Source organism: Chrysochloris asiatica, unplaced genomic scaffold, assembly GCF_000296735.1.
Source record: "Chrysochloris asiatica unplaced genomic scaffold, ChrAsi1.0 scaffold00024, whole genome shotgun sequence".
Lineage (NCBI taxonomy): Eukaryota > Metazoa > Chordata > Mammalia > Afrosoricida > Chrysochloridae > Chrysochloris > Chrysochloris asiatica.
This window is the reverse complement of record NW_006408542.1, coordinates 21,519,902-21,543,505: the sequence shown is the minus strand read 5'-3', so window position 1 is coordinate 21,543,505 and position 23,604 is coordinate 21,519,902. Positions and strand designations below refer to the sequence as shown.

At 38.3% G+C, this 23,604-nt stretch overlaps 2 protein-coding genes across 3 annotated transcripts in view; one reads left to right on the top strand and one right to left on the bottom strand.

The window, feature by feature from the left end:
* Positions 1-10,266, top strand: part of FBXO11 (F-box protein 11) — a 44,261-nt gene extending 33,995 nt beyond the window's left edge. The window contains exons 16-22 of the mRNA XM_006839432.1: positions 3,064-3,140; positions 3,224-3,367; positions 7,034-7,144; positions 7,805-7,912; positions 8,169-8,277; positions 8,764-8,862; positions 8,945-10,266. Coding sequence (XP_006839495.1) covers positions 3,064-3,140; positions 3,224-3,367; positions 7,034-7,144; positions 7,805-7,912; positions 8,169-8,277; positions 8,764-8,862; positions 8,945-9,074 — 778 coding nt within the window. The 3' untranslated portion in view covers positions 9,075-10,266. The remainder of the gene's footprint in view (positions 1-3,063; positions 3,141-3,223; positions 3,368-7,033; positions 7,145-7,804; positions 7,913-8,168; positions 8,278-8,763; positions 8,863-8,944) is intronic.
* Positions 10,237-23,604, bottom strand: part of MSH6 (mutS homolog 6) — a 23,828-nt gene continuing 10,460 nt past the window's right edge. The window contains exons 2-10 of one of the 2 annotated variants that reach the window (XM_006839433.1): positions 21,437-21,636; positions 19,359-19,528; positions 15,568-18,103; positions 14,164-14,429; positions 12,336-12,453; positions 12,026-12,115; positions 10,849-11,003; positions 10,516-10,715; positions 10,237-10,403 (exon numbers count right to left, since the gene is read on the bottom strand). In XM_006839433.1, the coding sequence (XP_006839496.1) occupies positions 10,322-10,403; positions 10,516-10,715; positions 10,849-11,003; positions 12,026-12,115; positions 12,336-12,453; positions 14,164-14,429; positions 15,568-18,103; positions 19,359-19,528; positions 21,437-21,636 (3,817 nt within the window). In that variant the 3' untranslated portion in view covers positions 10,237-10,321. The remainder of the gene's footprint in view (positions 10,404-10,515; positions 10,716-10,848; positions 11,004-12,025; positions 12,116-12,335; positions 12,454-14,163; positions 14,430-15,567; positions 18,104-19,358; positions 19,529-21,436; positions 21,637-23,604) is intronic. The other variant, XM_006839434.1, reaches the window with a different exon arrangement.

Below are 23,604 nucleotides of genomic sequence, written 5' to 3'. Positions count from 1 at the left end.
AAAATAAGAACAAAGCAAAACTGACCACATCCATCTTGGCGCCAAGGTTCCTGCGGCGTTTTTCCGTGTTGTTTCTGTTGCCCCCATTTGTCTTGTTTGGTCTCGTCCAATATGTCAGCTCCAGGCCTCCAAGCGCAGCCCAACAGATTCAAAAGTATGCAGTTTTTTACTTTAGCTCCAAACTCTACAAGCTATAAGCCTTCAAACCTTTAAAATATTCCTATCTCTGTGGTTCCAAGTTTTGGAGCTCTGCCCTGGATCTGCTTTGCCTGGTATTCTGTGGTACTGCTGTCGGTGAACTTCACTGCACCTCCACCCTAGCCACCATCAAGCCCCGCCTCACCAGTGCAATCCTAAAGAGAAAACACATTCAAAGCAATGGCTACCAAGAGGTAGAAGTGGTCCAAAAATGCAAATGTTAACCAGTCAAGAGTGGAAGTCATATGGCAACAGTTCTGAGGATTCTTAAGACATTTTGCCTTTTTACTTTCTGAAGGACCAAAGAATGAAAACGTTTGCTTATTATGAGTATTATGAGAAAGTTAGCCAAAGCTTCAGCAGGAAAGCCTCTCCAGAGTCCTCCACCAATGACAATGGTGCTGCTCATTCCTCTCATCAAACACAGGCAATTTTGTGAGAGTTGTGTTAAGAAATCATTAGGCATCCACTTTTCAGTCCTGATTTGGCTCCTTCTGACATCTTTTTGTTTCCTAATCTTAAAAAATATCTAAAGGGCACCCAATTTTGCTTCAGTTTATCATATAAAAACAACTGCATTGGCAGTTCCTTATTCCTTGTCCGGCTTTCACATGCACATGAGGGTACTGAAATTGCCATGGCTTGTATCAAGCACACCTTATTCCTTAAAGTGACATCTTTGCTTTATACTATAAAGAGGTCTCTTATAGAAGATTTGCCTAATGCAGTATGTCGTTTGATTTCTTGACTGCTGCTTCCATGTGTGTTAATTGTAGATCCAAGCAAAGTGAAATCTTTGATAACTTCAGTCTTTTCTCCTTTTCACTGAGTATATCCCACCTTAATTTAGAGACCATCTCAAGAACAGATTTGCTTAGTGTAATACTTTGTTTGATTTCATGACTGATTTCATAACTGTTAATTGTGGACCTGATCCAAATGAAGTCTTTGAAAACTTTAGTCTTTTCTCCAATACAAGTAAAACTTTGCTGAAGAGAATTCAAAAATAATTGCAGCAGTGTATCACTTAAGAACTACAAGACATTCAAGCTGGATTCAGAAAAGGATCTGGAACAGGTGCTACCTACCATTACCAACGTTAAATGGCTCTTGGCTGACTGAAAGCAAGAGAATATTAGATGTTTTCCTATGTTGCATTGGCTACACAAAAACATTTGACTGTGTGGATTATAACAGATTATTATGATTATAGATAATATTTTGTGTTCTTGCAGAACCTGTACATAGACTTAGGAGCAATTGTTCAGATAGAGCAAGGGTTCTGTTTGTGGTTTAAAATCAGGAAAGGTGTACATCAGAGTTGCATCCTTATTGAATAAACTGTATACTTAATCTGTTATTCGAGCTGTGTGCTGAGCAATAATTTGAGGTCTGAAGAAGAATGCAGCATGAGGATTGATGAGAGACCCATTAAAACAACCTGTGATATGGAGATGACACAACCTCTATTATGCTGACATAGCCTTGCTTGAAGAAGGCAAAGAGAACTTGAAACACTTAACTGATGAAACCTTCAGTATGGATTACATCTCAGCATAAAAAAACATCCTCACAACCAGACCAATAAACATCATGATAAAAAGAAAAAAAATGAGAATTTAAGGGTTTCATTTACTTGGATCCACAATCAACGCTCATAGAAACAGCAGTCAAGAAATCAGATGACTTATTATTGCATTGCGCTAATCTGAGTCCTGGTTTATGGCACTACAGGATAATGCGCTGGGCTACAAAGTCAGCTTGAACTGCAAGGTTGGCAGTTCAAACCCACCACTCCTCAGAAATCCTATACAGGGTCACTATGGGTCAGAACTGACTTGACGGCACTTAACAGCAACATCAGTCTTTTTCTAAAAATAATCATCCATTGAACTCTTGGAAACATGGTTGACTCTAACACACATGGATTCTCCACTATGTTGTTATTGTTGTTATGTGCCGTGGAGTCAGTTCCGACTCATAGCGACCCTGTACAGGGTTTCCGAGGCTGGAAATCTTTACGGGAGCAGAAAGCCTCATCTTTCTCCCGCAGGGCAGCTGGTAGTTTCGAACTGCTGACCTTGCGGCTTGCAGCCCAATTCGTAACCACTACGTTAAGTGCTGTCAAATCAGATTCCACTCATAGCATCCCTATATGGGGTTTCCAAAGAGCAGGTTGGTAGGTTTGAACTTCCAACCTTGTGGTTAGCAGTCCAGTGCCACATCAACTGATTTGGGTAATAATTATCAGTGTGTTTTGTGGAAAATACAAAGTTAAACAAAATTAAACCAGCCTTTTTGCTGACAGCGCATCTTTGAGGGGTACCACTGTAGAGTTTGGCCCTCTTTATCTGTGGGCTCCACATCCATGGCTTCAGTCAACTGGAAATGGAAACTATTAGGAAGAAAAGCAAGCAATCCATCAAAAGTTAAGAGGGAGTGAAAAGGGCTGTATACATTGTATTAAAATAGAAGTTTTTAAAGTATATGGGAGGATATACAGAGATTATTATATTCAAGTAGTATGCCATTTTATGGAGTCCTGGTTGCACTGTAGAAATAATCAATGGACTGCTAACCACAAAGTCGGCAGTTCAAATCCATCAGCTGCTTCTCGGTAACCTTATGCAGGATTGCTATGAGTCTGGACTGACTCAACAGCACTTAACAAAAAAAAAGCCAGTTTATAAGAGGGACTTAAATATCTATGGATTTCGGTATTGGGGAGAGTGGTGTTCTGGAAGCATCCCCCACAGATACTGATAGATAAACGTGGATTTCCACTGTTACCTCATATAACATGGGAGATGGTTAGAATGAGTAGAAAAACAATTTAAGTGATACTTACTACCTTTTTTATCACAGGACTGGAAGCAATCCCAAAATTAGACGCAACAAAATCTGGGGAGGACAGAATGGTGGAATTCTAGTTTATAACTCTGGTATGTCCAACTTCTCATTTAATGTTTATAGACATGAGAAATGTACCTTTTAAATACCATAACCTAAATTTTTACATTTATAGGTTTAGGCTGTATTGAAGACAATGAAATATTTGACAATGCAATGGCTGGAGTCTGGATTAAAACAGATAGTAATCCTACACTAAGAAGAAATAAAATTCATGATGGAAGAGATGGTGGCATCTGTATATTTAATGGGGGCCGAGGTATTGTTAATTTTGCATTGGTGAAAAATTTTTCCATTTTTCTTCCATAAAAGAGTGAATCTGTGTTTCTCCCTCATTAAGTCTTAAAATGGTTTAGGAGATTAGTGCCTAGAGTTAAAGTTTCTTTTCTGTTTCTAACCATCTTGAAATTGCCAGTTGTCAGAAAACTTTTTTCAGGTAGAACTTGTTTGCATCCTATCCTCTCTCTGGACTTTTTATTATTCAGAATCATGTGATGTGATTGTAATACACTTCACAGTAAAATTGTAGAAATAGTTCAGAGAAATTAATTGGTCTATAAATTTATAAAAATGACTGTAGTAAACAGATACTGATTTTGTAACCATTCACAGCTGTTTGCTGGAGAATGGAATTAAAGAAGCCAAGGCATGCCTGTTTTAGTATCCAGAGATGCAGACATGAAGCAGTCAGACAATACTTCTTCACAAAAGGAAACTAGGGAAGAGCATTAAATACAAATTATCGTTTCTAAAATGACAATACAACTTTATAATGTGAATTATAGCTTCAGCCAACAAAATTTAATAAGCATAACAGACCTTCAAGTATCTCTGGTGGGAATATATCATGAAGACACACAACGCAGAATGTCACTCAAATTGTGTCTTTAAAAAATGAGTATTTTTAGTCAAGGGGACTGGGGTGGGGGAGTTATTTCAGATATTTGTTAAGTTCTGTCCAATTGGTTCCAACTCATAGTGACCCTGTATAGGATTTCTAAGGAACAGTTGGTGAGTTTGAACCACCGACCTTGTGATTCAGATCTACCTTGTGGTCCAGTGCTTTATCCCAGATCCATACCAGGACTCCATTTTGGGTATGGAAAGTAGCAGTAGTTCACTCTGTCAATTGTTATGTAAGTACTGATTGAACATACTTCTGAATCAAATGCTATGATGTAGATAATAAAGATACAGTGGTTAATAAGCACAATACTATATTGTGAAAGTTTATAAAGGTGTTTAGTAGGCAAGAAGTACTTAAAGTTGAGACAGGACAGGGAGTATAGATTCTTATCAATAGTACTTGAGGTTGTAGTGAATAGGGACTTGGAATAATCTAGGCTAAAAGTGATGAAAGCCTAAACTAACGTGATAGCATGAAAAAAGAGATAGCATGAGAGTAGAAAAAGGAGGGAGCAAATATTAATGATGTTGGTGGTGATGATTGTGTGCCTTAGAGTCGGTTCCAACTCAGAGCAACCCTGTACATGGTTTTCGAGGCTGTAAATCTTTACAAGAGCAGAAAGCCTCATCTTTCTCCTGCAGAACAGCTGGTAGTTAAAAGGGGTAAAATCATTAAGACTGCATCAGCCATTAATTAGCAGCTGAAAAAGAGGTGAAAGATGATACTCTCCTGGTACCAGTGACTATGAGATAAGGTAATACAGAAATGTTTTTGGAAAATGGTATATGATCAGTCATAAACATGCTAAATGCAAGGTGTTCCTTGAGATATCCAAGTTGGCATGACCAGAATGTAATGAATTAATCTAAGCAAAAGAAACAGGTTTAATAATTAACAGTACCCTATGAAGAAGCGTCCCAAAAAACTCATGAAAAAATGGAATTAAAAGATAGTGTATATATTTTTTTTTTCACGAACTTTGTAAAGCACTCTCATATGTAGTAAGTAAAAACTATTGGGATTATAAAATAACCTGCTGACTATCCAGGGAAGAGAGTCAGAACAGACACTTGAATATTAATATCTAAGGAGTGAACAGAAGAGGGAGGAAGAAAGAGCCTTGACATGGGAGAGAGAGGAAATTACAAGGTCAAGATTGAGAAACAGGGACTGTTCATATCTTATTTTAATTCACTATATGGTGTACTGGTGATGTAGTACTCCACCTTAAGGTTGGTTTGAACCACAGGGTTAGCGGTTCAAACACACCAGCCACTACTTGGAAACACTATACATACAGGTCACTGATTCAGAACCAACTCAGTGGCACTTTAACAATATGGAATCCTGGTGTGGTGTACTCTAGGATAAGCAATGAACTGCTAATCACAAGGTTGATGATTCAAATCCACCAACCGCTCCTTGAAACCATATATAGGATCACTGAGTCAGAACTGACAACAGCACTTAAGACATAAGTTTAATAGGAATATTAATAGCTGCCTGTAGACTTTAATGTATAACCAACCTATTTAAAGCTCGGTAACTTGGGGTTGCATCTCAATGTCAGAATAACAAAAATCCTCACCACTGGACCAATAAAGAACATTCTTATCAACGGAGAAAAGATTGAAGGTTGTCAAAGACTCCATTCTTCTTGGATCAACTATCAACATTCGTGGAAGCAGCAGTCAAGAGATCAGCAAATCTGCTGCACAGGAACTTTTTAAAGTGTTGAAGAGCAGAGATGTCAGCTTGAGGACTAAGTTTGAAGAGTAAGGTGTGCCTGACCCAAGCCATGGTATTTTCAATAACCTCATATGGATGCGAAAGCTGGACAGTGAATAAGGAAGATCGTAGAATTGATGCCTTTGAGTTGTGGTGTTGGAGAATACTAAAAGTGCCATGGACTGCCAAAAGAACTAATACATCGGTTTTGGAAGAAGTGCAGCCAGAGTGCTCCTTGGAGGCCAGGATGGCTAAGCTTTGTCTCTCATACTTTGGACATATTGTCCAGAGGGAACAGTCGCTGAAGAAGGATGTCATGCTGGGTAAGATGGAGGGTCAGAGAAAAAGAGGAAGGCCCCGACGAGATGGACTCGTGTGGCAGCGGTAGTGAGGTTGGCCCAGGATCAGACATTGTTTCGTTCTGCTGTGCATGGGGTCGCTATGAGTCAGTTCCGATTCAATGGCACCTGACAACAACTTATGTGGTAGGTGCTGTGCCCATTTTTACAGAAAACAGATAAAGCACCTTACCTATGCAGAGGATCAGTATTTGAAAGCCTAAGTCTTGATTTCCTAAACTCACTCTTAATTAGGTGATAAAAATTAATTAGGAGTAAAGAGTACAAGACATCCTAGGAAAAGGAAATAGATAAACCAAAAGCATTAGGGATAAAAATGTCTAGCATATATGAAATAGTGAAAGAAATTTGTTTGAGGGAATATTTTAAGACTTTAAATGGCAGGTTAGTTTTTTCTGAAAGTAGTTAAATTTAATTAGGGAAGCAATGTGATCAAGTAAGAGTTCTAGGTTATTGACTGGAAACCAATTGCATGAACAGAAAATTAAGAAATTAGAACCCAAAGAGACAGGAAAATAGATTAAGAAATAAGTATAGTAGTAACCAAGACAAAGATTCTAATGATATTTGAAAGAAATTCAATTTAATTCAGTGGTGGTGGTGTTAGTGCCCCATTCCACCCGAACTCTGTATAGGGTGTCCGTATAGTTCAAACCAACCTTTTGGTCTAGTGCTTATCCTACAGTGCCACACCAGGATTAGGCAGTCTCCATGCATCATACAACTTTGTTTACTGGTAGAATGGTTACATGCCATTTCCACCAATTTGGGGTTAAATTCTACCTTATAGTTTCTGAAGTACTAACAAACTTTCCTTTTGATTGAGAAACTGGCCCTGTGAATCTTACAGTTCAGCTAACAAAAAGAAAGTAGAAATACCAGCAACACAGAATAGTAAAGTGCTTTTATCTAAGGAAATATTTTATTATAGGTCTCCTTGAAGAAAATGATATTTTCAGGAATGCTCAAGCAGGTGTACTCATCAGCACTAATAGTCATCCAGTCTTAAGGAAAAACAGAATATTTGATGGATTTGCTGCAGGTTTGTACTTTCTTTTGTTACCTGTAGCTTATTTTCTATATCTGAAATGTTTGATGCATTAGTTCTCTTGCTAACATGCTGCCAAAATGAATATTAATAACTGTTTGAAAGAGGGCACCTAATCCAAGTAACCATGTTCTTCCACCCTAAACCAAACTTAACAAGAACTATTATTGATCAGTAATTATGATCAGTAGTGCATTTAACTAGCTCAGATGCTAACCAGGATGGCATGGAGATGAGTCCACAGAGGCTCCTCAAAAAAGCCTTCTGAAAAACCAGCCATTAAAAATTCTATGGAATATATGGGGTCATGAGTTGGCATAAACTTTTCTCTACGTGATACCTACACATACTAATGGACTCTCCCCCTTCTGCTTAGTTTGCAAAGGAATTAAATGTCATTATTAGGAAGTTTAAAACATTTTTCCTTCTAAACTTATAAAATGTTTAATAAAATGTTGAATCACCTGTCATAACTTCTATAGCAAGCATAATGGACTATTAATGAAGTTAATTTTATTTCAGTGATTCAAATATGCGTTGCTTTAGATGTTAAAGGTTAATATATATAGTTAAAGGAACCAATTCATTAGCTGTATTTCAGGTTTCTTATAATTAACAAAATGATTCATCTACTATTTGCCAATTTTACTTTAGGTATTGAAATTACAAATCATGCAACTGCAACACTAGAAGGCAATCAGATTTTTAACAACCGGTTTGGAGGCTTATTTTTAGCATCTGGTGTTAATGTGACAATGAAAGGTATGTTGGGGCTTGTGTTCTGCTTATAAATAATATGCCATGAAAAAATCATCAGAAGCTGTTTATTAGATAACTTAAATTTCAGTTATTTTGAGGGAAACATGGTTTGTACTCACTCTATAGTTGGTAAATTTGCATCTTAAAATGTGCAAAGCATTTCAATTCTTAAGCTGATTTTTTATAATTACTTTGCGTCTTAAAATTAGCAACTCTTATTAATCTCTTTGCCTTCTATTTTTTTCTTTTTTTGTTACAGATAACAAAATAATGAACAATCAAGACGCCATAGAAAAGGCTGTTAGTAGAGGCCAATGTTTATATAAAATATCAAGTTACACCAGCTATCCCATGCATGATTTTTACAGGTATATTTCTAAATTATTTGAGTCCTGAAACAATGAAGTTAGGTTTTATTTTCTAAATTGGCATTGCCCACCCAGCATTTTTATAGATTCCCCTTAAATGTTGTAAGATAAAGCAGAGTAAATTGACCATACCTGAAAACTTTTTAATTGTCCAAAAAGGATCCTGTGTTTGATATGGAAAACTTCTTGTAAGTTGCAAAGCTGGCCAGTCAGTACTCCTAGGCATGTGGGTGACTTGACTCAACAGACTTGATAGGAACCGAACATTTTTAAATTGTTGGAACTGCCTTTCAGCAACTTACAAATCATTTCTCCCAGAAGACACAACCAAGACATTTTATTGAGGTCCCATTTCTCAAAAATTAGTCTGGACTGTACTGGCCACATATATCATATATTTTCCCATTTTATTCCTTTCCTACAACCCAAATGCATTCTTTTCAATTAACATGTTCAAGAAAAATAATGTAAGCTTTTGCTTTTTAGATGTCACACCTGTAACACCACAGATCGAAATGCCATATGTGTGAACTGCATTAAGAAGTGCCATCAGGGACATGATGTAGAATTTATTAGACATGATAGGTATGTAGCACACTTGATTCCTATGTTAAGCAATTCTTTTCCCCATCATTTTCCTAATTTTTGGGTTTTCATTTTGCTTTAGGTTTTTCTGTGACTGTGGTGCTGGAACACTGTCTAATCCTTGTACATTAGCTGGTGAGCCTACACATGATACAGATACACTATATGACTCTGCTCCACCTATAGAATCTAATACATTGCAGCACAACTGAATTCCTTCCCTAAAGAAAAAGTCCTGCCATTCTAACATCATAACTTAAAACTTTTTATTTGGAAGAAGATTTAAAATATTTGCCCATGCTACAGGAAGAGACTGTATTTAAAATGGATACACAAGGTCAGTTGACACTATGAAGCTCAAGCTACCAAAAAGAAAGTGGCAATATATTGACTCAGGATCTCAAAGCTGGGTGTTTTAGCATTACTGTGTAAAGACTTTTGAAGGGACAGAGTGAAGAAAGTAAGCTGCAATTTTGTACAGATACCAACTTCTGAAAAGCTGGTGTTTTTACAACTAGCATTGAATGCAGTCCAATTTGCAGTAGTAATCGTCAATAGACAAGCAGCTTTGTTGCTGCCTTTATGGACATGGGTACCAATTGCTTTTGTAATATGGTAAAATGTGAGCTAGCACTTCTGCGTTTCTTTTGATTTTTTTAAACATGTATTCAGATTGAAAAATATGATTTTAATGCTTTAATCTCATGTAGTTTGTTTTTAATTTCAAGCAAAATCTTATTGTACTTGAATGTGCCCTGTTTTGTTAGCACACCTAGACTTGCTGTAACTGTACTCATGTCCCAGTATGTACGTTCTTTCTATGAAAGAGAAAACACTAATCTTAAATTATATCCAGCAATGTTTCTGGTATCCTTTAAGAAAAGTTAATACTATTATTTCCTTCCCTTCCCTGTGCAACATTCAAAAACCACCCACCCCTAGAAAAAGTGAGTGTTTTATTGAGACTTCCTAGGAAGGGATGCACTGTAAAACAAAAGTATTCTTGTAACTCAGTTTTGTGAAAGATAAAAACTACTATGTTTTAAAGTACACTTTAGAAAGTCTCTTCAAAACAGTCCTGTATTTGAACTCTGTTCATAGTTTTTTTTTTGAACAGTTTAGACAAACTGCTGGAAATTAAAACAATTTCCTGCATTAACAAGTATATATATATATACAGCCCTATACAGTTTCATAGTCCCCCCCCCCATTTATGTGTATTGGTGACAGTGGGTATAAACAGCCTGAAAGTGTATGCATGTACCATAACATCTAGACTTAATATATTGTGGAGTATTCAATAACCATTATGTAGAAGGTAGATAAGAATTAAAAGGGTTTAATTTCCTAGAAAGAAAATGGAAAAATGGTCATTTTTAAAAAATAAAGTTTATTAGATCATAATGTTGTCTGAATTTACCACCTTCGTCAAAAGCCAATTCAAACCTTCCAATGTTGTCTATAATTCTTTAATCAAAGCCAACAACTTATGGACAGCTTCAGCTTCTATAGTCGACCTTTCACTAGCCAGGCAAACTTCCCTTTAAAATTTAGGGGGAGAAAAAAAAATTTTTTTTTTTTTTTTAGTTTAGATTTTTCCACTGTGCATTTTTTAAGCAACTATATAGTAAAATGATATTCAGTTATAATTACCGAAATAATCGCAGTGACTTCATCATCTTCTCGAATTCTCTTGATTTTCTGTGTCCCTTTTGAATAACCTCCTCTGGGAGATTAGCAAGTCTTGCTGCCTTGAAGCCGTAGCTTTTAGGACAAGCTCCCTTAATGAATTTGTAGAGGAAGGTAATGGTCTCCTGGCTAGGATCTTCACATTCATTTTCTACCATGCATGCCTTTAAAAAGGAAAAATATTTTTTGAGTTAACATCAATTGTTAGTGACCCTGTATAGCATTTACGAGCAGTTCAGCATATTAACCCACCATCAATAGAAGTACCCAAATTAATTTGTATAAGTTTGTACACACCATGTGTCCTAGACGTACGGCAACATTTTGAGAATAATCTTCCACTAACGAATGGTAGTGGGTAGAAAACAATGTACGGCACTTTATATTCTCAGCAAGTTCCTTAACAACTGCATTTGCTATTGCTGTACCATCAAATGTTGCAGTACCTCTTCCTGTAAAGGTAAAACATGTTATTAAAGTTTAGCCGTCTTAGCAACCCGAAGGTCAGATTTCCGACCTTGTGGTTCAAGCCAACCTTGCAGACAGTCCAGTGCTTATCTTACAGCAAGCACTACACCAGGAACTAACATTTAAATTGTATATGAATTATTTCATAGCAGCCTTACATAGCGTTTCTGTGGCTATAAAAACCTTTTTACTGGAGCAGAAAAAGCAACTGGTGGATTTGAACCGCTGACCCATTGGCGAATAGCCCAATGTGTAACCCCCACTTTCAACGAAAGGACTGCTAAAATTACTCTCCAAAAATTTAGTTACATTTGGCAGCTAACTGAAAGGTCCGTGGTTCAAAGCCAGCAGTGACACCGCTACAGGATGTAGTACCGTCTGTGTCCATTGAAATTACAGCCTTAGAAACCTTATGGGGCAGTTCTGTTCTACAGGGTTAGTTGATGTGACTTGAGCATGGTTTTTGTTGTTTTTTTTTTTTTTTTAAAAAAAAAGCAAAACAGTGATGGTTCAGTGGTAAAAATCCATGCCGGAGACCTGAGTCCAATTCCCAATTAATGGACCTCCCTCAAGAATAGCCACTGCTTGTTTCTTTGCCTCTACAGCTTTCAACAAAGATTCCAAACTAACACAGCCATTGACAACCCAATGCATAGGATTATCAGGAGTTACTTACAAGCTGTTGTTAAATGCCATCAAGTTGGTTCTGACTCATAGCAACCCAGTTTCCGAGTGGCTGGTGAGCTTGAACTGCCGACCTTGCAGTCTAGCACATTAAACTCCAACGCCACACCAGGACTCTACCACATTAGCACCCCTGAATTCTTAAACTCACTTCTAAAACTAAAGCAGCTAGACTTTCATCCCCAAGTAATGGTGAGTTGCATGCTCGTTTTAGGGGAAATTTCCTTTTTTTAATGTCTCCTTCAGGCAATCTTCAAAAAAAAAAAATTTTGTGCAGTAATGTTTTTAACATAGGCTTCAAACAAAAATAGTAATGCCTTACCTAATTCATCCACAAGCACTAAAGAATGTGCTGTTGCATGTGTAAGTATGCTGGCAGTTTCACTCAACTCAACAAAAAATGTACTTTCACCTTAAAAAAAAAAAAAAATCACAAATGGATACTCATTTTAAGAACCATAGAACATCTTTCATATTTTAATCAGTTGGTACTGTAGATTATGTAAGTTTCTCAATAAGAAAGTTATGTAATTCTTAGACTACTGAAAATGATGTTTTATTGCAGTTAGCTCTGCGTTAACACCAGAAATTCAAGACTCAGAAATTAATCTTGGAGGAGGGAGGAAACTCACCTGACATTATTCTATCTGAGGCACCAAGTCTAGTAAACACTCTATCAATCGGTGTAAGCCTACACACTTCAGCAGGTACATAGCAACCCATCTGAGCCATTACAGCTAATAGGCCAGCCTGTGAGGGAGGGAGGAAAACCTTTTTATGACTAGTATGAAATGAACCTATTTAAAAAAAAAAAATTTACCAAACACAGAGACAGTAAGCCAAACTTACAAATGTCTGTTTTCCTTAAGAACACTTATGCAGGAGCCAGGCAGTCAAAAATCTTTAGTAGTAGAGAGGCTTAGAGGAGGTTAAGAGGCTGAAGACTTAATCTTAAAACCTGCATATATAACCACATTTACACTAGTGATTCTGAACCGTGATTTACCTGAGAGAACTCATGGCACCTAACAAAAAAAAGAATCAATTATCATGTTCCATTTCTCCAGGTGGTTCTCTTATTAAAGAAAACCAGTGCACTACACTTACACTGCCTCTCTCATTAGAAATTTGGTGAACAGGAATACAATATAGGTAAGTCAGCTGATTTTGGCCAGTATCTATTTATTACATTTATAAAAAAGGACCATTTCATCCCTAGAAACAGTTTCCAAATAAGTCCCTACTAGAGATCCTGAATTGTATCTGAATAAGTCTGGCATGGGTATTTCATAAGAAAGGTTCCTACAATGAGACTACAGAATCACTGCTTCCCCACAAACAGACCATCAAATTGGCTCAAGTCAGTTTCCTTGAATAGGGTTTCTAAGGAGCAGCTGGTTGGTCTGAACGGATGGCCTTGCAGTTATCTATAGCACCACATTGTTAAGTGCTGTTGAGTTGATTCCAACCCACAGGCACCTTGTATAGGGTGGTTTCAAGGAGCAGCTAGTGAGCTTGAACCACCGACTTTGCAGATTGAGGCATTAGCCCACTGCACCACACTAGGACTCCTCCACTGGTGGTGGTGGCTGTGTGCCGTGGAGTCGGTTCAGACTCTTAACGACCCTGTCCAGGGTTTCCAAGACTGTAAATCTTTACAGGAGCACAAAGTCTCATCCTTCTCCCGCAGAGCAGCTGATGGTAGTTTCGAACGGCTGACCTTGCGGTTCACAGCCTGATTCATAACCACTACGCTACCAGAGCTCCTTTCCACCACATTTGCACCTCTGAATTCTTAAATTCACTTCTAAAACTAAAGGTCATTTTTGCCCAAACTCTGAAAAGTTACACTGAATTAAAAACTAGATTGTAGCCCCTATCTAATTCTACCCTGCCCGTGGTTTCAATCTCCATATTTTCATTATTGTTATTTCCCATCTCTTCATTATTTTACAGTATTCTTTTATATCTATATTTTCTCTCCAGTAAGTGTGCCTTCTTCATGAGCCACCTATATGTAATATCTGCACATTACTTTCCATTCAGCCTCCTGGGGATTTGAATCCAATCAAATCAAATAACTTAAGAGATCCTATAACTCCTCTCTTTTTTCACATATTACTCCTAACATTAGGCAGAAATCCCTGGGTTGTGAAAACGGTCAACTACTAGCCAAAAAGTTGGCAGGTTCAATCCACCTTGGAAGACAGGCTTAGCATCTACAGCCTTGGAAACCATACGGTGCACAATTCTACTCTGCATAGGTGGGGTCACTTAAGTCAAACCAATAGTATTATGCAGATAGCTGACTTACAAAGAAAACTGTCCATTTTGTAATCAGTTCCTTCTTAGTAATTATCTAACTCATGCCATTTGGAAAAGGATGGCCTAAATATGCAACCTATTCCTTCCTGAAGTGTTACAAACGATCTGATAACAAAACTTTAAGAATTAGCTTACCTGTCTCATGAGTGTAGATTTGCCCCCCATATTTGGTCCAGTAACAAGTACACAGTCAGCTTTACCATTTTCCGCCTCTTCATCACAGCCTATTAGGATGTCATTAGGAATAAAGTCATCTCCAAAAAAAGTCTTTGTAATGCAGGGATGGCGTGATCCTTTAAGCTCTAAGAATGGAGGAGTGTCATCTTCTGGCAAGATAATTACTGGACGACACATAGGACCATCACCACCTCGACTATAATTAGCCAGACACAACAAGACATCTGTAAAGAGTAAAAGTTTTCATCATTTTGGAGTTTTTTGGTTAGCAAACTAGCATACACATTCAACAGCACAAAATCCCAACTTCTATAATGTCTTCCAAAATGCATTTCACTCGTGGTATAGTCTACTTGCTGCTATTATAGACACAGCAGTGTTTTTCTAAAGGCTGGCATTCTAGTTGCCATCTAATTATACAAGAATATATAAAATGATTCATCTGCCTAAGTATTTTATATGTCTTCATTTCAACACTTGTAATAAAATGAGAAATGACTCAATTTTGGCCCAAGGATCTCTAACATCTAGAGAAGAATGCCAAGGGTAAAAGGTAAAAGCACAGATGTGCAATTTGTTCAGCAAATGTGCTAACTGACCTCTTACCTTGATCTAATTTTAACATTATAATACTCCATGGGGGAAGCAGAACCTCCTGATATTAAAACAACCTTGAGAAGAAAATTAATTGACCAATTTTGAACATTTCTGTTGAGAAAGGATTTTACAAACCATATTTTTCCCAAATCAGCCTAAGGTAAAGACAGTATAGCTATTCTATTCTGGATAGCTGTGATCAGATGAAAGTAGAAAGTTAAAACAATTTAAGAAAACTGTTTGCTATGGAGTCCTGATAGCACTGGACTTGCTAACCACAAGGTTGGAGGGTCAAACCTACCAGCTGCTCCTCAGAAGGTTGCTGAGTCATAAACAACTCAATGGCACTTAACAACATGGTGGCTACATTTTTTTTTTAAAGCTTAAACTCTCAAAGAGTTTAAAAAGCTCCAAGTAAATTGACCATAATGATATAAAAAAAAAAAAGTATTAATAATTAGCACTAATGAAAAGAGGGAGTATAAACTCTTTAAATGTGCATGTGTATGAATTCTGTGAAATACAAAAAATAAAAGGTAAAGGCTAATAAAACTTAAGTACATTAAACAGTGACATAGATTATTCAAAATTTAAAGAAAGGCCTGAGACCTACTAGTGAACAACTTGAATTGCTATGGCAATCTAGTTTTCCCTAGTGAGGAGGCAAAAATACACTGTTACTTGTGTCTAGGGTTATGTGGGAATGAAGACTCTGTCCAATGCTTTACTAACCCATGCCCAGGAATAAGTCGGTAAAGTTCTTACCCAACACTGCAGTACACTCTACAGCAGATTGCCAGTCCTTGTAATTTTTATCAAAGTTATAGAACAGTCGCCGCATGCAATCCTTCAATGATACATCTCTCCGTTCTTCAGCATTTATCAGATTAGTCAACTTCTTCTCAATAGTTTTGGTCCAGTATCGTTTACAGCCTTTCTTGGTAGATTTCAACTCATATTCTTCTGGCAAATTACGGGTGGTGAAACTCTCCGGAATTTCCAACTGATACCGGTTCCTACCAATTCCCCAATAGACTATATTCCTACAGCCAATTCGGTTGCGCTGCTTCTCCAAGTACTCCAGGAGGCTCTGCTCATTTTCTCTTATGTCCGCAAGAGCTTGGTCATAATCTGAGTCAAATCCTGCTTTAGGAGTAATAAGTCCAGTTTTACGAGCCTTCTCATGATCAAAGGCTGTATCCCATCGATTTAGTTCTGCAGTCAAATCGGGAAAACGGCCTTCGGGATTTTTTGTCTTAAGAGTCATGACCTGCTTGAGGAGTTTAGACTTAAACTCATCAACAACATCTTCCATTGTCTCTATAATTTTACACATTATTTTGAATCCTTCCAGAGCAGCAAGAAAATCAATAATCTTTTTTTTGCTATATGTTGTTTCCTCATACATTATAGCCCTGCTATCTGGATGGTTCTGGCTCTTCAGGGGTGACCCAACATTATGTATTTTGCTCAGCAATCTCTCAAGGTCTGGAAGCTTCTTTAGAAGGTCTACAACCTCAGAGATTTTATCAGGTACAACCATGAGATCTTCTATAGCATCTAGTCGATCATTGATAGGGAAGGGGCTACAGAGTGGGGCACAGAGCCACTGCTTTAGAAGCCGTCTCCCAAACGGAGTATGGCAAGTGTCAATCCTTTCTAGCAGGGTCCCTTCAGTAGAACCATTTGTCCCATTCAGAAAAATCTCCAAGTTGTTTAATGTCACCGCATCTAGCACCATTCGTTGATTAGCTTTAGCAAAGATAGCACCAGGCCTTGTAGCACTGACCATGTCAGAATCCAAGGGAATATATTCTTCAAAATTGGCCATTGATAAAAGTTCCTGGTCAATAAGGCATTTTTTGAGGTAGAAAACACAACCACCCAGAGCAGATAAGGCCAATTCACTCTTCTCTCCTGGTGTCAACCCAATGGAATCAGACTCTGAAGTCATACCTTTAAGCACCTGGGGTAACACTGCCCCATTGTCTTCATTTAGCTTTTCTGTAAAATATCCTTCTTCAAGGAGTGTTCTCAAAGTTTTGGCTGCATCCCAAAACTGAGAGCCTGGTATCAGACCTTCCTGAAGAGAAGAAGATAATGAGCTCTTCAGAATCATCTTGGTTTCTGTTGAGAGATTTCCTTTCTCAAACAAGACTTGTACTGGAGAATAGTGTGCCACTAGAGTCCTAAACCTGGAACAATGGCGATCATCTGAAAACTGACCTACATAAAACTTTCCCAGTGAGGTATCAACAAAGCATACACCATACACACGAGTATGGCCAGAAGAATCTTCCTCTTTTTCTTTGAGGCTAAGAAGATACTTGCTGTAGTTCTCAGAGGGATCACCTTCTAGCACACTATAGGTCTGTGTACCCTTGGTAATGATCCTACAAATCTCCCTCCTTACCACTCTATCATGCTTTGATATATGTGCCATCTTTCGGCAACGTGCCTCCATCATTTCTGGGGTCTCAGTTTGTTCCACTCGTGCTACTTTATAACCCTTCTGCACCAAGGAATCGGAGTACCTGCCAAATGCAATTTCAGGGAAACCAGAATGGGCCCAGTTGCCTTTCATAAATACCAGTCCCAGTTCATTGACTCCAATGAGAGCATCCATGTGGTACAACTCATAAAATTTCCCCACCTTATAAAAGATGACAAGATCAAAATTCTGAGACTTAATCTGCCACCACTTCCTCATTCCAGGAGTACAAGAATTAAGGAAATCCTCAGGTACATAGAGTGTAGATGCATCAAAATCAGGGTGATCAGGACGCCTCCTGCGTTCATCTCTTCTCTTTTCCACTTTAAGCCACTCTAACGTTTCATGATACCAGACAGTGGGGCGGCTACTATCATCGCCGCTTCCACTGTGGGTCTGGGATTCAGAATTTTGAAGCGGAGAGAAAGCAGTCAAAGTACTCTTAGTTTCTGGTGAAATGCCAGTTGTTCTTTTAGTGGCCGAAGGCATTTCCTTCCTTGAATTTTTCCTTTTAAGAGAGCCATTTCCAGTCACCATTCTCTTCCGCTTTGGAGCAACCTTGACAGGACTGTATAGGCCTTCGCTCTCACTGTCCCCCATTCCACTGCTTATTTCATCACTGCTCCCTTCCTCCTTCGCATCTGGCTTGAATTCCACATCAGAACCACCAATGTCACTCTCAGAGTCTGATATGACTCTACGTTTTTTTACTTGGCGGCTGCTACGCCGAGATCCTTGTATCTTAGGCTTTACTTCCTCTTCACTCTCAGTTTCCTTATTTTCTTCACGTTTAGTATAGGCTGCACCTACCTGCCAAGTAAGGAAAGAGTTGTGTTTTTTTTTAAAATGGTGGTACACTATAATACTGCTGTAGAATATCAGTAAGCTGTAATTTCATATACAAGGGCTTTCAAAACATTCAAGTAATTTTAAATTCCATCATGCCCTAATTCCATTTTCCTGTAAACTTTTTGAAACCCTCCTCAGAAATGAGAAATTCAGAGAATATCAACTAGACAATCTCAGTGTCAACTTTAAGACAAGTGTCACTGCAGAATAAAGTTGAGTGCTGTCCACGTTCTATCCTATCCAAGTGATAAAACCATTAAACATGACCAACCAGTAAGTGATATCCTCAAGTGTCATAGTCATAACTTTTCAATCTCCTTCTACAATTACACAAGAGAAGTTTACCATTTGATAATATCTAGAGCAAATCATACTGGTTCTAGTCCTTATCTTCCACAAACCAGCTGTATTGGTTGGGCAAGTCATCTATCATGGGTCACTCTTCATGTTTTCTAACTCTAATATTAGCATCCAGTTCTAAACCTTTGATGACTGCAATAATTCCTTGTCTTACGTAGAAAATAAGGTTTCTACCACCAGACTACATGACCTTATGAACAGGTCTACTATTTCTAACTTTACCTGCTACCAAAATGGTACTATCTCTTATAGCACATACCTTGCCCTCACAGGACTGAGAAATTAAGTAAAAGGGGTGCTGTTGCCAACTACTGAGATTTTGAAAAATCAAACTTACCGAAATCCACAAGCATACAAGTATGCATATATGTGTGTAATACTTACATATATAAAAAACAAGAAATCATTTTACTATGCTCTTTTTACCCTGTCACCCTCCAAACACAAAAAGGAGCCCTGGATGACTAAGTGGTGAGCTGCTAAGCAAAAGCTTGGTGATTTAAACCCACGAGCAGCTTCCAAGGGATAAAGATAAAGAACTTTGTTTTTGTAAAGATTTACAGTCTGGAGGCATGGAGTTCTGGTAGCGTAGTGGTTACAAGTTGGGCTGCCAACCGCAAGCTCAGCAGTTCGACACTACCAGCCATCCTACAAGAGAACAATAAAGCTTTCTGCTCCCATAAAGATTTACAGCTTCGGAAACCCTATGCAGGGTAACTATGAGTCAGCACTGACTCCACGGCACACCACCTCCACCACAGTCCTGGGCCAGTTCTACTCTGTCCTATAGGGGCTGCTGTGAGTCAGAATCAACTCTAGGCAATGAGTCCTAACATTAAATATTAATGTCCCACACCTCCAGCTCTTCTTCCTCTTCTGGCTCTGAGGGCTCATGACACACTGCCAGTTCAAGCCTCTTTATCTTGTCTTTATTTAAGGCATCATCTGCACGTTGCATTGCTCTGAGTATTTCCGGCTTTGCACTATAAAAATGACCTCCCTTCTGGGCTTCCCTTGCTTTTGAACCTAGAAAAAAATACATATTAATAAATAAGAACTGTTGGCTGAATAGTTTAGCCTGTAATATTTGTTCTAAGGTATCAAGACTTAAAGCAATTATCAAGTATTATTTTAAATATCCCATTATTTTTTATTGATATAGATAGATCAATAAAGTTCTTATAGATACAAAGCCTGGTATGGCGTTATATATATTCAGTATATGTTGTATTTCATTTCACTGAAAGGAGTTCCTATATTAACTCCTATAAGCCTGGTGTGGCTCTGAAGGATAATGTGCTAGACTGCAAGGTGAGTTTGAGCTGCAAGGTCGGCAGTTTCAAACCCACCTGTCGCTCCTTGGAAACCCTATACAGGGTCATGGGAAGCCACTTGACAGCACTTAACAACTCAACAACTCTATTACTGATACTCCTACCCACTAGACAAAAGGCAGAATATATCACAAATCTAAAAGATTTGAGTTGTTTTAAGAAGCAGAAATAGAATGTCTTTTTCTGCTCTTCTGCACAAACATAAATAAAACTGGGGGTGGGGGGACGACAACTTCCAAAGAATCCAAAGAAGTAGTCACTTTTATGAGTTGCCCAATATTAAGCTGGAGTCCTGGCGTGGTACTGTGTGTTAACGCGTCAGACTATAAAGCCATTTGAACTGCAAGGTCGGCAGTTTGAGCTCACCAGTTACTCCTTGGAAACCCTATACAGTGTCGTTATGGGTCGGAATCGACTCAACAGCATGTAACAACATTATTAAGCTACAATTTCCCAATGTGTCTAAAGAGTTACATATACCCAAGCTACAAACTACAAGCAAAACCAGCCAGCAGGTAGCTTAAATGTTTCCCCAAGTGCCTGCGGCAGCATTATCCACACCCCTGCTCCCCACTATGTAATTAAGACTACTGTTCACTGCGAATCTAAAAGACAAAAACACAAAATAAAGTCCCACTTTTTTTTCATCCATGCCTCTTTACTGATTTAAAGACTGTACTACGAGATTATAAATAGAGTAAAAACTATAAGGCAGACATTAAATAATAACAAGATAATCATTTTCTTGACCTTCTTAATCATTTCAACAAAAATTTCAAAATTAGTCCTAGAAAAGGATTCATTTTGCATCTAGTCCAATGTTCTTTTACTCTGACTAACCATTTCCAGAAAATTATTTTGATTGCCCAAAAATTTTCTGATTCTTCTTCCATTTTGCTTATCAGGATTTCCAATTAAACAAATTAGCCCTCCTCTTCCTCTCCCCACCTTGCAGGTTGAACACTATGGCTAAAAGGCATAATTCTCAGAGATTTCTGGGGAACTGACCCTTGTTCTTATTTTACAACATTGAGTTCAGCAATTGGCCTAACAAATGTTAGTATAAAGAAACCAGTACTTACTCATGCTCTAGTGTACAGTGTTCTCCAACCATACTATGTGCACACTGAAAATTCAAAAGAATGATAGGTATACCTAATCTTAAGTGAGCCTACACCTGCAGGCCAGCTGATGCCTGTGATATATAAAGCTGGGCCTGGAAGGTCTAACTCATCTCAGATGTGCTCCTGAATACGTAAGAATTTTTGGTGTTGCTGACATCCTGTCTACATCCTTTCTTTTGATTCCTTTAAAATAAGCATACTTCTAATTTCCCCTATTTATGTCTGAATCTGCTAATTTGATTATTAATTGCAATCATAATCTCATTTGCCCCTTAAGGACATAATGTTCTAAGGCCAGAAATAAAAAATTTCATTCTGCTGGCTGAAGACCAGCTGCAGCTTATCCTTTCCCCATGCCAGAAGCTTTTACAACCACCACTCTTGTACTCAGTACTCAAGGGAGATTCTCCATGGGTCCTTCTCTTCCCCCCACATGCACATGTATGTTCACACAGGCACACCAGGGTGGTTCTTACCTGTATATGGCTTTACTAGCCTTTTGCTGACCCAGCCCCTGGTTGGGTTGTCATCAAAAAACTGTACATGAACTCGGACTGATTTCCCTTTCTCACGGATGAATGTTCCATCAAAAGGATGGTTATAAACCAAGCAAGGCCACCAGGGGTAACCTTCCATCTTTGCCCAAACCAGATCACCTGGTGAGAAGTCACAAGCACTGCTGCTAAAAGAAAATACACAACTTGGTTATTATTTGGTCAAACTGCCTTAAAGGCAATTACCTACAAATCAATCTCAGCAAGACATCATTAAGACTCCTTCAAAGTCTTCTGGTAGCAGTATTAAAGTTCAGAAATTCTAGAAATAAAAATTCTTGCTTAAAAATCAGATGTTTTAGGTCACTTTTAAAACATAGAATGCAAATATCACAACCCTACTAATTAAAGGAGCTCTGGTAGCGTAGTGGTTACGAGTCATGCTGCTCGAGGTCAGTTGTTTAAAACTACCAGGTGTTCTGTGGGAAACAGATGAGGCTTTCTGCTCCCATAAAGATTTACAGTCTCAGAAACCGTTTTCTAGGTTGCTGAGTCGGAACTGACTCCACAAGACAGCACTATTAAAATAAATACAAATATAATCAATTCTGAAATCTCAGAAGTATTCAAAATTTCATTGTACATGCTCTCAAAATTATGACTTACACCTATAATACGGCACCTAACAGGAAAGGATCAGACCCACAGAATTAAAATGCAACACAAACTGATTATTTGTTAATTTCATTAAGCTCCTATGCATTCCAAACACTCCAAAATTCCCAGCCCTCTGTAGAACAGAACAAAATACTGTCTGGTCCTGTGCCATTCTTACAATTGTTGTTAAGTACTGTCAAATCAGTTCCGTTTCATAGTGACCCTCTATAGGGTTTCCAAAAAGCAGCTCTTGAGTTTCAACCACTAACCATGTGGTTCTCATCTCTTATCCTACAGCACCACATCAGGCACTGTCGCTAAGTGCTGTCGAGATGGTTCCGACCCACAGCGACCCTGACAGGGTTTCCGAGACTGTAAATCTACAGGAGCAGAAAGCCTCATCTTTCTCCCGTGGAGCAGCTTGTAGTTTAGAAACTGCTGACCTTGTGGTTCGCAGCCCACTTCATAACCAGTACGCTACCAGAGCTCCTTAGAGCTCCTTATACTAGACCCTAAAAAAACTACGAACTACAGAATGCCTCCTAGTCACTATGAGTCCTAACCAACTGAGAGCACTTAACAATTTCGTCTTGGAGATTACAAAATACTCTCAAAAATGCAACTAGGTAACAAACAAATACACATTTTGGTGAAACCCCAAGGTAGACGTCGGATGGCTCAAGCCCACCGAAATTCCATTTTGCCTGGTATGAAGCAACAAAGCACTTGCAGGCATCTCCGGGTCACCTTACTGGCTCCTAGATAAACTAAATGACAAGATCAAAGTTTCAAGCAAAATATGTGAGCCAAATCTACAGCCTAAAAGTTGCTTTCTGTCCTCAAGAGTAACTGAGGTTTCTGACAGAAATTCAAAAGACATGAGAATGTTTTGTTCTCTATAATTAATAAAATAGTAGTATTAGCATGCATAAATTAATTGTTCTGGTTTTATCCCAAAGAATGCATGCTTTCTAAGAAAACTGTTACTCTATAACTCTCATTTGTATAAAATATGCCATACAAATTGTTTAAAATGGTGTTCAAAGGTCTTTAAAATGCTTAGAAGACACTCCTTTCAAGTAACTAGTTTTAAAGAATTAATGTCTAAATTTATTTGAAGACACACATGCATCCTTGTCAGGGACCAGCCCCGACAAACTTATTAGGGGGCTCACGAAGGGAGATGTGGAGTCGGTAATAGAAATCACATGGAGTTGACAGTTTGTTCTGAATTCAGGATGATGATGCTTCTTAATTTTTCATCTCTTTATATACTGTTAAAATCTCATAGTGTACAATGATTTCATACACAATCCATTTCTTTGAAGCATTGTTGTTGTTGTTGTTGTTAAGTGCCGTCGAGTCGGGTCCGACCCATAGCGACCCTGTACAGGGTTTCCGAGGGTGTAAATCTTCACGGGAGTAGAAAGCCTCATCTTTCTCCCGCGGAGCAGCTGGTAGTTTCGAACCGCTGACCTTAAGGTTCGCAGCCC